Consider the following 16,414-nt stretch of genomic DNA (forward strand, 5'->3'; position numbering starts at 1 on the left):
ACACATATCTCATGTACATGTACCTACACACACCCTGACATCTCTGTCCACACATATTCAGCTGTGTCAGCGCCCCATGTACACCATCAGTGTCCATGCCTCTCTGGCAGTAGTTCAACGATAGCACCTGATGATAGCGGTTAATCGGGCATGCCCAGGATTGACACCAGTAAGCACACACACACACACACACACACACACACACACACACACACACACACACACACACACACACACACACATCTGGATACATTTTGCTATGAACGACAGGGAGGCAGCAGACACTACTCCCTATGCCTCACTACACAGCTGGAACTTCTGACAAAAACACACACACACACACACACACACACACACACACACACACACACACTCACACACACACACACACACACACACACACACACACACACACACACACACACACACACACAGGGAGAGAATGCTGACACAACAGAGAGCAGCAACAGGCGCCTCAGTGTACATCGAATGGAAGGCATGTCCAAAACACATAAAATGTAGTCAAACTAAATTTATACCAAACTTCAAGTCAGAACAAGATCAACCAGTCACACAAAACAGTCATCACAGACACATGATTAAAACAAAGCTGTTAAACAGCAAACAGAGGAAACAATGTCTGTAAGCTCAGGTTGTTTTATTTCACTAATGAAGTTCATGTTACTGGAAGCCAGTTAAGAGCTTCTCACACGTAGCCCCAAAGCTAAGAGCTCTCTGAAGATGAAATCATGACAGCTACTGAGCTCACATGTCAACATCCAGTTTGTGTGATGCAGTTGAAAGCTCCAGAATGGGTGCCAAGGTTGAGTTGAGTTGGTTTTGTCAAATTGAATCAGTAGTTAATCTTTGGAAAAACAGGCCTGCAAGGCAAGAAAAGATGAGACACTTCCTGCTTCTGCACAATTAACAACAATGGATGCAGTGATGCTCTGCAAACAACTAGAGCCAAAGCACTTAACGTCTTATAGTTCAATGAACAGTGAGAACAGCTCAGAACCAGGATTGGCTTCTGTTTTGGTATGTGTGTAATTAGACTTTGATTGACACAATGAACAGGTTCAGATAAACAGAAAATAATTGTAACTGATGCATTCAGATAAGAGACCTGCTGAAAAATACTGTTCCACACGTATGTGAGCAAAATGATTTCTGAGTCTGATCTATTCTAACTTTGAGAAAGAAAGTAGCTCCAGTAGATTCTCATGCAGAAAAAAAGTAGTTCCTACATGAAACTGCTCATACGTGTGTGTGTCTGTGTGTTTGTGTGTGTGTACACCTTCATTCTCTCCAATTCAAAATGTAATTCTGAGTTACTTATAGTTTCTTGTTGTTTGCAATAAAGCTATAGAGACTCTAAACAGACTGGAAACACTTTTAAAGGAACATTTCACCCAAAAATGAAAACTCAGTAATTATCTACTCACCCTCATGCCGATTGAAGGTTTCACAGGAAAACAGCATCTCCCAGACAATGGAAGTGAATGGTGACCAGTTTTCAAACATAAAAAAAACAACAGAATAATAATAATTATTACACTGATTATTAATAATTTAATATTTAATAATATTAATAATTATTATTAAAATACACATTTGTTGTTTATTTTTGGATTTGCACACTATACTAAAATGTATTCTCACATAGATAGACACATCAGGCCCATACAAGGTGGAGTGCCAAATTCCAGGGAATATCAGGGGACAGTTAAATACCTTCACTTGAGAAATAACCTTCAGAATTGGGTTGGCGGTCACAATATTCTCTGTGTATTTCTAATCTGAATTCTCCTCGATCGAGCTTCATTAAATACTCCTGTGTAAGTCATCTGGGACTCCCGAACTCTTCTTCTTCCTGAACTCTTCTTCAGTGTCTGAGTGAACCATTCTTCAGAATTTCCACTACAATAAGTAAAAAGGAAGTATTACTGACTTAAAAATGCTGTTTATAATGTAATGAAATAATTACATAATGTGTAATTTAATTATTTAAAATACTGCAAAGTGTCAATACAATTTGGTATTATAACAGTTATAAAAAAAAAGCTGTAAATATAAAAGGCATTTTAAAAGAGGATTTGTAATGTAAGAGATGCATTACTAAACTGAATCTGAAAAAAAACATGTACATTTGCAAATGTAATGTTAATTGATTATTGTTTGAATGTATTATTTATTTATTATCTATTTTCTAGAGTGAGCTGTTACAGCCTGTTTGATTCAACAAAGCCTTTTTCCTTCAGTGAGACAAACCAGAGGCAAAGTTTATTAGCAAGGATTATTTCATTACTTCACTCAAAGCACCCACTGACCACTTGGAGTAACTTCTAATCACATTATGTTAAGGTAACGTAACTAACTTGCTTTAACTGAATCTAGGATCTTTTCCTAGTCACGCTGTCTAGACTTGTGTTGCTGCCTAAACCGATTCAAACATGAACTGCATGAACACAACATTCACCATGACAAAGATGAACATGACAGTGAATGTCACCTGACATTAACACCTCGCCTCTACCAAAACTCACTTTCCCTTAAATAAAGAGCACCAAATAGCACAGAAGAAGCTTCAAAGTGAAACCATGACACATGAAATGCCCTTAAGGGTGATGTGCTAATTAAACAGCATCCCATGAGATCATGTTAAGAAAACAATTCCTCACAATTGAGCTTATTAAACCTGATTAACCAGTCACAAAAAAAAATCACAGTGCACGCTATTACAACAAATATAAAAATGTCAGAAAGCAGAACTGAAAAGACTCAGAGGAAACAGTGTCCAGAACTTTAGTTTGTCTTTCAGATAATTCCACTAATGAAGTGCATGTTACTGGAAACCTCAGTGACTCAAGGAATTAGTCAGTTAATTGATTTTAAATTCAATATTTAATCAATCATCAGTTGGTCCAGATTTACATCAAATACTATAATTATATTGTACTTTACCTGAGTTCCATTTTATCCAACTTTATGTTTCCTCACTACATCCCTGAATTTTTTTAAATCCACAAAGCTGTTTTTTTTGTAAAGGCTGTTTTCTGACTATTTAGAGATACATGGTTTTCAAAGGACAGTGATGCTACAGACATTAGATGATCTTATAGACCATGATGCATTGCTGTTGATTAAATCAACCAGTGGCCTATGAAGCTCAACCTTGAACATCTACAGCAGTAAATAGCAGTAACATTAATGCAATATTAACAAACATCAGAAATAATAACACGTTTACTAGGACTTTTACTTGTAGTGAAATATTTGTACCTTTGCTTCAGTAGGATCTGAATACTTTTTACACTCCTGGGCACCTCTGAGGAGTAACATCATGTCCATATATTATGTGGATGGACAGACAGACAGACAGACAGACAGACAGACTGCAGCACAGCTGACATCAGACAGGCAGACTGACAGAGGGAGGAGCATCAACTTAACCACTGTGAATGAATGATATCAAACTTAGAGGAGAAAACACAAGTTTACCTGATTACTGTTCCCTCTCTGATGCTATTTTGTCTTCAGTTCTGCTTCATCCTCTCATCATCATCAAGTTGGAAACACTGCAACCTGCTCTGACAGAAGGTGGAGATGGAGCCCTTGCGTATCTTGTGGGGCTCTATGCAATTTGTATAGTCTGCGTACAGGGCCGACCAGCTCTGGCCTATTTCCACCTGGATGCAAACAGACATTCTGTAATAAAATGCATGTATGAACTGTATGTACACCACTACTACAACTAATAATAATATGTATGATGTAATAAAACAGAATGTAAAAATTGGAGCAGAAATACACCCCTACAGTGATGCAGAAGTGTCTGCAGCTGAAGTCAAATAGGTGAAATAGGTTACTGTTGCTACCCTAATATTAGTTAGTCAGTATTTGTATTTACATTTCACTCCTCGTAGCCTGATGTACAAGTTTTTGCACACATGCAATAGAGTTTTGATGTCAGCTGTGACAGCTTACAGTTTAGAGAGGATTAAGACTGTTCTGTAAAATGAGCCAAAACCATTGAGAGAAACTTTTAACACAAATGTCCCCACCCAAAAGATCCAACACCATCACTAAAGAAATGCCACTCAACCAGCTTCTGTATTCATTGTACAATATGTCAACCATAATATGAAATATGTGCTGTTTAAAGAATGGTAAGGTGTGACCATATTTTGAAGGAATCTGAACTGCTACCTGCTTAAGAATTATTTTTCTAAGACAAAAGAAGTGATATTCATATGTTGCTGTGATTTCTTTTCTGTGTTATGCACCTGCTCAGTCTACATGGACTTACAAGACACAAAAAATACAAGTGCAGTGAAACTTTTGCCATAACTTTTGCCAGAATGTCTTACATTAAATTACAAACAAATAACTAAGAATTTTTACACATAAAAGTTATGTAATTCTTTTTGATGGCTGTCAATGTAGATACACACAAGATCAATATTTAAGAAGGCATATAGACATATACACAAAACAAAGATAAAAAGAAACAGACATGAACATATAACTCTTATTTAAAAGCAAGCTGAAATGCTCACACACACACACACACACACACACACACACACACACACACACGCACATATAAATATCCTATAATAAGTCAAATGTCCTCACCCCAAAATTCCAACGTCATCTCTAAAGACATGAGAAATGTCACTCAACCAGTTTTTGTATTCACTGCATAAGATATATCAACCAAAATATGCAATTTGAATAAGCTGGCCACACCTCACAAGAAGCACATCAGTACTCAGACCAATAATTTGCGTCTTTGTTCTGATGTCATATTACCTGCTTTGTGTGGAAATATTGAACAGTAGTCTGTTCAGTGGAGGAGATCACTGATCAAACAGAGAAGGATACTGAACAGGTGGAATAGGAGAGCATCAAAACTTCAGTCACAGCGCTGAAGACAAGTCAACTCCAAACAAAACCTGTAAGTATCACGAATATTTGTCCACTTTAAATCAATTTCAATGGAAGCTGTCTTTCTAGTCTCCAGTTCCATTGTTATTATTAAAATACATTTGTTCGTTATAGCTTGTGTTACATTTACTTCATGCACACATTTTCAATTTAATTCATATGTGTGACTACAGCCAAAATTATGTAGATATATGGCAGTTGAATATAACTAAAAGTTTTACTTAAGCATATTTTATTCCACAGAAGACGTGGATGCTTACGGTCACACACTGACAATCCTCACCCATAGAACTTAGAATTTGTATTAAAGTGGTAGTAGTTTGGATTTATTGCTGCTGATGTATTATTGTCTAAAAAAAAAGTGTTCAAAATGAAAGTAACTGTATTGTAAAATTTAATGTCATTATTTTTTTAAAAATATGAAAACTGTTGATGCTAACGCAAATAATAAAACAAATTACATTAATAGTCATGATTGTGAATAATTAGTTCCAAAAAGCATTTGTGCTGTCCAAGACTGTAATGTTTAAAACATAAACTGAAAAAATGATTAATCAATGATTATGATTTAGATTAGCAAAGGCACCTTCACACAATGATGATGAAGATCAGTGTCATCCTTCTTCTATTTCTTGGTAAGTTTAAGTAATTCTTCTTAAGAAAATGTGATGTAAACATAATTATGAATTGTGGGGTTAATATCTGGATGTTAAATTTATCAATCCATAACATTGTTGAGCAGCCACATGCAATGGGCAATCTTCAATGACAACCACACCAAAAACAATCACTGCTGTCCCAACGACGAATGCAGCTGACCCAACGGCAACAACAGCTGCTGCAACTACAACCACAACCACAGCTGACACAACAACAGTGACCACAGGAGCTCCGACAACGACCACAGCTGCAACAACAACCACAGGGGCACCAACAACAAGCACAGCTGCTCCAAGAACAACCACAGCTGCTCCAACAACAACCACAGCTGCGACAACAAGAAGCACTGCTGCAACAACCATAGCTGCTCCAACAACAAGCACTGCTGCTCCAACATCAACCACATCTCCACCATCCACAAGCACAGCTGCCACAACAACAGTGACCACAGGAGCTCCAACAACAACCACAGTTGCTCCGACAACAACCACAGCCGCTCCAACAACAACCACAGCTGCAACAACAACCACAGGTGCACCAACAAGAACCAAGGCTACGACAACAACAAGCACTGCTGCTCCAACGTCAACCACATCTGTACCATCCACAAGCACAGCTGCCACAACAACAGTGACCACAACTGCTCCAACAACAACCACAGCTGCAACAACAACCACAGGTGCACCAACAACAACCACAGCTGCGACAACAACAAGCACTGCTGCTCCAACATCAACCACATCTGTAACATCCACAAGCACAGCTGCCACAACAACAGTGACCACAGCTGCTCCAATATCAACCACAGTTGCTCCGACAACGACCACAGCCGCTCCAACAACAACCACAGCTGCAACAACAACCACAGGTGCACCAACAACAACCACAGCTGCTCCAAGAACTACCACAGTTGCTCCGACAATGACCACAGCCGCTCCATCAATAACCACAGCTGCAAAAACAACCACAGGTGCACCAAAAACAACCACAGCTGCTCCAACAACAAGCACAGCTGAGACAACAACAAGCACTGCTGCTCCAACATCAACCACATCTGTACCATCCACAAGCACAGCTGCCACAACAGCGACCACAGCAGCTCCAACAACGACCACAGCCGCTCCAACAACAACGACAGTTGCTCTGACAACGACCACAGCCACTCCGACAACAACCACAGCTGCTCCAACAACAAGCACTGCTGCTCCAACATCAACCACATCTGCACCATCCACAAGCACAGCTGCCACAACAACAGTGACCACAGGAGCTCCAACAACAACCACAGCTGCAAGAACAACAAGCACAGCTGCTCCAACATCAATCACAGCTGCGACAACATCAAGTACTGCTGCTCCAACATCAACCACATCTGCACCATCCACAAGCACAGCTGCCACAACAACAGTGACCACAGGAGCTCCAACAACAACCACAGTTGCTCCGACAACGACCACAGGCGCTCCAACAACAACCACAGCTGCATCAAAAAACACAGCTGCAACAACAACCACAGGTGCACCAACAACAACCACAGCTGAGACAACAACAACCACAGCTGCTCCAACAACAACGACAGTTGCTCTGACAACGACCACAGCCACTCCGACAACAACCACAGCTGCCCCATCCACAAGCACAGCTGCCACAACAACAGTGACCACAGGAGCTCTAACAACAACCACAGCAGCAAGATCAATGACAAGTGCACCAACAACAACCACAGCTGCTCCAAAAACAACCACAGTTGTTCCGACAACGACCACAGGCGCTCCAACAACAACCACAGCTGCATCAACAACCACAGCTGCAACAACAACCACAGGTGCACCAACAACCACAGCTGCGACAACAACAAGCACTGCTGCTCAAACATCAACAACATCAGTACCATCCACAAGCACAGCTGCCACAACAACAGTGACCACAGTGGCTCCAACAACAACCACAGCCGCTCCAACAACAAACACAGCTCCAACAACAACCACAGTTGCTCCGACAATGACCACAGGTGCACCAACAACAACCACAGCTGCAACAACGACCAACGGTGCACCAACAACAACCACAGCTGAGACATCAACAGCCACAGCTGAGACAACAACAAGCACTGCTGCTCCAACATCAACCAAATCTGCACCATCCACAAGCACAGCTGCCACAACAACAGTGACCACAGGAGCTCCAACAACAACCACAGCTGCAAGAACAACCACAGGTGCACCAACAACAACCACAGCTGCTCCAAGAACAACCACAGCTGCTCCGACAACGACCACAGCCGCTCCAAAAACAACCACAGCTGCATCAACAACCACAGCTCCAACAACAACCACAGGTGCACCAACAACAACCACAGCTGAGACAACAACAAGCATAGCTAGGTCAACAACAAGCACTGCTGCTCCAACATCAACCACATCTGTACCATCCACAAGCACAGCTGCCACAACAACAGTGACCACAGGAGCTCCAACAACAACCACAGCTCCAAGAACAACCACAGGTGCACCAACAACAACCACAGCTGCAACAACAACAAGCACTGCTGCTCCAACATCAACCAAATCTGTACCATCCACAACCACAGCTGCCACAACAACAGTGACCACAGCTGCTCCAACAACAACCACAACTGCAACAACAACCACAGGTGCACCAACAACAACCACAGCTGCAACAACAACAAGCACTGCTGCTCCAACATCAACCAAATCTGTACCATCCACAAGCACAGCTGCCACAACAACAGTGACCACAGCTGCTCCAATATCAACCACAGTTGCTCCGACAACGACCACAGCCGCTCCAACAACAACCACAGCTGCAACAACAACCACAGGTGCACCAACAACAACCACAGCTGCTCCAAGAACTACCACAGTTGCTCCGACAATGACCACAGCCGCTCCATCAATAACCACAGCTGCAAAAACAACCACAGGTGCACCAACAACAACCACAGCTGCTCCAACAACAAGCACAGCTGAGACAACAACAAGCACTGCTGCTCCAACATCAACCACATCTGTACCATCCACAAGCACAGCTGCCACAACAGCGACCACAGCAGGTCCAAGAACGACCACAGCCGCTCCTACAACCATGACAGTTGCTGTGACAACGACCACAGCCACTCCGACAACAACCACAGCGGCAACAACAACCGCAGGTGAACCAACAACAACCACAGCTGCTCCAACAACAACGACAGTTGCTCTGACAACGACCACAGCCACTCCGACAACAACCACGGCTGCTCCAACAACAAGCTTATCTGCTCCAACATCAACCACAGCTGTGACAACAACAAGTACTGCTGCTCCAACATCAACCACATTTGCACCATCCACAAGCACAGCTGCAACAACAACCACAGGTGCACAAACAACAACCACAGCTGAGACAACAACAAGCACAGCTGAGACAACAACAAGCACTGCTGCTCCAACATCAACCACATCTGTACCATCCACAAGCAGAGCTGCCACAACAACAGTGACCACAGGTGCTCCAACAACAACCACAGTTACTCCGACAACGACCACAGCCACTCCAACAACAACCACAGCTGCAACAACAACCGCAGGTGCACCAACAACAACCACAGCTGCTCCAAGAACAACCACAGTTGCTCCGACAACGACCACAGCCACTACATCAATAACCACAGCTGCAAAAGCAAAGACAGGTGCACCAACAACAACCACAGCTGCTCCAACAACAAGCACAGGTGCTCCAACAACAAGCACAGCTGCTCCAGCATCAACCACATCTGCACCATCCACAAGCACAGCTGCAACAACAACCACAGGTGCACCAACAACAAGCACAGCTGAGACAACAACAAGCACAGCTGAGACAACAACAAGCACTGTTGCTCCAACATCAACCACATCTGAAATATCGACAAGCACAGGTACCACAACAACAGTGACCACAGGAGCTCCAACAACAACCACAGCTGCAAGAACAACAAGCACAGCTGCTCCAACATCAACCACAGCTGCGACAACATCAAGTACTGCTGTTCCAACATCAACCACATCTGCACCATCCACAAGCACAGCTGCCACAACAACAGTGACCACAGGAGCTCCAACAACAACCACAGCTGCAAGAACAACCACAGGTGCACCAACAACAACCACAGCTGCTCCAAGAACAACCACAGTTGCCCCGACAACGACCACAGCCGCTCCAACAACAACCACAGCTGCAACAAAAACCACAGCTGCAACAACAACCACAGGTGCACCAACAACAACCACAGCTGAGACAACAACAAGAACTGCTGCTCCAACATCAACCACATTTGTACCATCCACAAGCACAGCTGCCACAACAACAGTGACCACAGGAGGTCTAACAACAACCACAGCTGCAAGAACAACCACAGGTGCACCAACAACGACCACAGCTGCTCCAAGAACAACCACAGTTGCTCCGACAACGACCACAGGCGCTCCAACAACAACCCCAGCTGCATCAACAACCACAGCTGCAACAACAACCACAGGGGCACCAACAACCACAGCTGCGACAACAACAAGCACTGCTGCTCAAACATCAAGAACATCTGTACCATCCACAAGCACAGCTGCCACAACAACAGTAACCACAGGAGCTCCAACAACAACCACAGTTGCTCCGACAACGACCACAGGTGCACCAACAACAACCACAGCTGCAACAACGACCACAGGTGCACTAACAACAACCACAGCTGAGACATCAACAGCCACAGCTGAGACAACAACAAGCACTGCTGCTCCAACATCAACCACATCTGCACCATCCACAAGCACAGCTGCCACAACAACAGTGACCACAGGAGCTCCAACAACAACCACAGCTGCAAGAACAACCACAGATGCACCAACAACAACCACAGCTGCTCCAAGAACAACCACAGTTGCTCCGACAACGACCACAGCCGCTCCAACAACAACCACAGCTGCATCCACAACCACAGCTCCAACAACAACCACAGGTGCACCAACAACAACCACAGCTGAGACAACAACAAGCATAGCTAGGACAACAACAAGCACTGCTGCTCCAACATCAACCACATCTGTACCATCCACAAGCACAGCTGCCACAACAACAGTGACCACAGCTGCTCCAACAACAACCACAGCTGCAACAACAACCGCAGGTGCACCAACAACAACCACAGCTGCGACAACAAAAAGCACTGCTGCTCCAACATCAACCACATCTGTACCATCCACAAGTACAGCTGCCACTACAACAGTGACCACAGCTGCTCCAACAACAACCACAGCTGCAACAACAACCACAGGTGCACCAACAAGAACCACAGCTGCGACAACAACAAGCACTGCTGCTCCAACATCAACCACATCTGTACCATCCACAAGCACAGCTGCCACAACAACAGTGACCACAGCTGCTCCAACAAGAACGACAGCTGCAACAGTGACCACAGGTGCACCAACAACAACCACAGCTGCGACAACAACAAGCACTGCTGCTCCAACATCAACCACATCTGTACCATCCACAAGCACAGCTGCCACAACAACAGTGACCACAGCTGCTCCAATATCAACCACAGTTGCTCCGACAACGACCACAGCCGCTCCATCAATAACCACAGCTGCAAAAACAACCACAGGTGCACCAACAACAACCACAGCTGCTCCAAAAACAAGCACACCTGAGACAACAACAAGCACTGCTGCTCCAACATCAACCACATCTGTACCATCCACAAGCACAGCTGCCACAACAACAGTGACCACAGGGGCTCCAACATCAACCACAGCTGCCACAACAACCACAGGTGCACCAACAACAACCACAGCTGAGACAACAACAAGCACAGCTGAGACAACAACAAGCACTGTTGCTCCAACATCAACCACATCTGAAATATCCACAAGCACAGCTACCACAACAACAGTGACCACAGGGGCTCCAACAACAACCACAGTTGCTCCGACAACGACCACAGGAGCTCTAACAACAACCACAGCTGCAAGAACAACCACAGGTGCACCAACAACAACCACAGCTGCTCCAAGAACAACCACAGCTGCTCCGACAACGACCACAGGCGCTCCAACAACAACCACAGCTGCATCAACAGCCACAGCTGCATCAACAGCCACAGCTGCAACAACAACCACAGGTGCACCAACAACCACAGCTGCGACAACAACAAGCACTGCTGCTCCAACATCAACCACATCTGTACCATCGACAAGCACAGCTACCACAACAGCGACCACAGCAGCTCCAACAACGACCACAGCCGCTCCAACAACAACGACAGTTGCTCTGACAACAACCACAGCCACTCTGACAACAACCACAGCTGCTCCAACAACAAGCACTGCTGCTCCAACATCAACCACATCTGCACCATCCACAAGCACAGCTGCCACAACAACAGTGACCACAGGAGCTCCAACAACAACCACAGCTGCAAGAACAACCACAGATGCACCAACAACAACCACAGCTGCTCCAAGAACAACCACAGTTGCTCCGACAACGACCACAGCCGCTCCAACAACAACCACAGCTGCATCCACAACCACAGCTCCAACAACAACCACAGGTGCACCAACAACAACCACAGCTGAGACAACAACAAGCATAGCTAGGACAACAACAAGCACTGCTGCTCCAACATCAACCACATCTGTACCATCCACAAGCACAGCTGCCACAACAACAGTGACCACAGCTGCTCCAACAACAACCACAGCTGCAACAACAACCACAGGTGCACCAACAACAACCACAGCTGCGACAACAAAAAGCACTGCTGCTCCAACATCAACCACATCTGTACCATCCACAAGTACAGCTGCCACTACAACAGTGACCACAGCTGCTCCAACAACAACCACAGCTGCAACAACAACCACAGGTGCACCAACAAGAACCACAGCTGCGACAACAACAAGCACTGCTGCTCCAACATCAACCACATCTGTACCATCCACAAGCACAGCTGCCACAACAACAGTGACCACAGCTGCTCCAACAAGAACGACAGCTGCAACAGTGACCACAGGTGCACCAACAACAACCACAGCTGCGACAACAACAAGCACTGCTGCTCCAACATCAACCACATCTGTACCATCCACAAGCACAGCTGCCACAACAACAGTGACCACAGCTGCTCCAATATCAACCACAGTTGCTCCGACAACGACCACAGCCGCTCCATCAATAACCACAGCTGCAAAAACAACCACAGGTGCACCAACAACAACCACAGCTGCTCCAAAAACAAGCACACCTGAGACAACAACAAGCACTGCTGCTCCAACATCAACCACATCTGTACCATCCACAAGTACAGCTGCCACAACAACAGTGACCACAGGGGCTCCAACATCAACCACAGCTGCCACAACAACCACAGGTGCACCAACAACAACCACAGCTGAGACAACAACAAGCACAGCTGAGACAACAACAAGCACTGTTGCTCCAACATCAACCACATCTGAAATATCCACAAGCACAGCTACCACAACAACAGTGACCACAGGGGCTCCAACAACAACCACAGTTGCTCCGACAACGACCACAGGAGCTCTAACAACAACCACAGCTGCAAGAACAACCACAGGTGCACCAACAACAACCACAGCTGCTCCAAGAACAACCACAGCTGCTCCGACAACGACCACAGGCGCTCCAACAACAACCACAGCTGCATCAACAGCCACAGCTGCATCAACAGCCACAGCTGCAACAACAACCACAGGTGCACCAACAACCACAGCTGCGACAACAACAAGCACTGCTGCTCCAACATCAACCACATCTGTACCATCGACAAGCACAGCTACCACAACAGCGACCACAGCAGCTCCAACAACGACCACAGCCGCTCCAACAACAACGACAGTTGCTCTGACAACAACCACAGCCACTCTGACAACAACCACAGCTGCTCCAACAACAAGCACTGCTGCTCCAACATCAACCACATCTGCACCATCCACAAGCACAGCTGCCACAACAACAGTGACCACAGGAGCTCCAACAACAACCACAGCTGCAAGAACAACAAGCACAGTTGCTCCAACATCAATCACAGCTGCGACAACATCAAGTACTGCTGCTCCAACATCAACCACATCTGCACCATCCACAAGCACAGCTGCCAAAACAACAGTGACCACAGGAGCTCCAACAACAACCACAGCTGCAAGAACAACCACAGGTGCACCAACAACAACCACAGCTGCTCCAAGAACAACCACAGTTGCTCCGACAACGACCACAGGCGCTCCAACAACAACCACAGCTGCATCAAAAAACACAGCTGCAAAAACAACCACAGGTGCACCAACAACAACCACAGCTGAGACAACAACAAGCACTGCTGCTCCAACATCAACCACATCTGTACCATCCACAAGCACAGCTGCCACAACAACAGTGACCACAGGAGCTCCAACAACAACCACAGCTGCAAGATCAATGACAAGTGCACCAACAACAACCACAGCTGAGACAACAACAAGCACTGCTGCTCCAACATCAACCACATCTGTACCATCCACAAGCACAGCTGCCACAACAACAGTGACCACAGGGGCTCCAACAACAACCACAGTTGCTCCGACAACGACCACAGGAGCTCTAACAACAACCACAGCTGCAAGAACAACCACAGGTGCACCAACAACAACCACAGCTGCTCCAAGAACAACCACAGTTGCTCCGACAACGACCACAGGCGCTCCAACAACAACCACAGCTGCATCAACAGCCACAGCTGCATCAACAGCCACAGCTGCAACAACAACCACAGGTGCACCAACAACCACAGCTGCGACAACAACAAGCACTGCTGCTCCAACATCAACCACATCTGTACCATTCACAAGCACAGCTGCCACAACAGTGACCACAGCAGCTCCAACAACGACCACAGCCGCTCCAACAACCACAGCTGCAACAACAACCACAGCTGCTCCAACAACAACGACAGTTGCTCTGACAACGACCACAGCCACTCCGACCACAACCACAGCTGCCCCATCCACAAGCACAGCTGCCACAACAACAGCGACCACAGCAGCTCAAACAACGACCACAGCTGCAACAACAACAACGACAGTTGCTCTGACAACGACCACAGCCACTCCGACAACAACCACAGCTGCTCCAACAACAAGCACTGCTGCTCCAACATCAACCACATCTGCACCATCCACAAGCACAGCTGCCACAACAACAGTGACCACAGGAGCTCCAACAACAACCACAGCTGCAAGAACAACAAGCACAGCTGCCCCAACATCAACCACAGCTGCGACAACATCAAGTACTGCTGTTCCAACATCAACCACATCTGCACCATCCACAAGCACAGCTGCCACAACAACAGTGACCACAGGAGCTCCAACAACAACCACAGCTGCAAGAACAACCACAGGTGCACCAACAACAACCACAGCTGCTCCAAGAACAACCACAATTGCCCCGACAACGACCACAGCCGCTCCAACAACAACCACAGCTGCAACAAAAACCACAGCTGCAACAACAACCACAGGTGCACCAACAACAACCACAGCTGAGACAACAACAAGAACTGCTGCTCCAACATCAACCACATCTGTACCATCCACAAGCAGAGCTGCCACAACAACAGTGACCACAGGTGCTCCAACAACAACGACAGTTACTCCGACAACGACTTCAGCCGCTCCAACAACATCCACAGCTGCAACAACAACCGCAGGTGCACCAACAACAACCACAGCTGCTCCAAGAACAACCACAGTTGCTCCGACAACGACCACAGCCACTACATCAATAACCACAGCTGCAAAAGCAACCACAGGTGCACCAACAACAACCACAGCTGCGACAACAACAAGCACAGCTGCTCTAACAACAAGCACAGCTGCTCCACCATCAACCACATCTGCACCATCCACAAGCACAGCTGCCACAACAACAGTGACCACAGGGGCTCCAACATCAACCACAGATGCAACAACAACCACAGGTGCACCAACAACAACCACAGCTGAGACAACAACAAGCACAGCTGAGACAACAACAAGCACTGTTGCTCCAACATCAACTACATCTGAAATATCCACAAGCACAGCTACCACAACAACAGTGACCACAGGGGCTCCAACAACAACCACAGTTGCTCCGACAACGACCACAGGAGCTCTAACAACAACCACAGCTGCAAGAACAACCACAGGTGTACCAACAACAACCACAGCTGCTCCAAGAACAACCACAGTTGCTCCGACAACGACCACAGGCGCTCCAACAACAACCACAGCTGCATCAACAGCCACAGCTGCATCAACAGCCACAGCTGCAACAACAACCATAGGTGCACCAACAACCACAGCTGCGACAACAACAAGCACTGCTGCTCCAACATCAACCACATCTGTACCATCCACAAGCACAGCTGCCACAACAACAGTGACCACAGGTGCTCCAACAACAACGACAGTTACTCCGACAACGACCACAGCCGCTCCAACAACCACAGCTGCAACAACAACCACAGCTGCTCCAACAACAACGACAGTTGCTCTGACAACGACCACAGCCACTCCGACAACAACCACAGCTGCCCCATCCACAAGCACAGCTGCCACAACAACAGCGACCACAGCAGCTCCAACAACGACCACAGCCGCTCCAACAACAACGACAGGTGCTCTGACAACGACCACAGCCACTCCGACAACAACCACAGCTGCTCCAACAACAAGCACTGCTGCTCCAACATCAACCACATCTGCACCATCCACAAGCA

The 16,414-nt window shown here is 46.3% G+C and overlaps 1 protein-coding gene across 1 annotated transcript in view; it reads left to right on the forward strand.

Annotated features, from left to right (window-relative positions):
• The window catches only part of LOC146313580 (uncharacterized), a 91,326-nt gene that overhangs the window by 13,492 nt on the left and 61,420 nt on the right, over positions 1-16,414 (forward strand). Inside the window, exons 2-7 of the mRNA XM_084739496.1 lie at positions 6,770-7,468; positions 8,138-9,199; positions 10,856-10,918; positions 11,057-12,370; positions 12,656-13,021; positions 14,648-15,463. Coding sequence (XP_084595622.1) covers positions 6,770-7,468; positions 8,138-9,199; positions 10,856-10,918; positions 11,057-12,370; positions 12,656-13,021; positions 14,648-15,463 — 4,320 coding nt within the window. The remainder of the gene's footprint in view (positions 1-6,769; positions 7,469-8,137; positions 9,200-10,855; positions 10,919-11,056; positions 12,371-12,655; positions 13,022-14,647; positions 15,464-16,414) is intronic.

The sequence above is a fragment of the Lutjanus erythropterus genome, chromosome 16, assembly GCF_056507025.1.
Source record: "Lutjanus erythropterus isolate fLutEry1 chromosome 16, fLutEry1.hap2, whole genome shotgun sequence".
Taxonomy (NCBI): Eukaryota; Metazoa; Chordata; class Actinopteri; order Lutjaniformes; family Lutjanidae; genus Lutjanus; species Lutjanus erythropterus.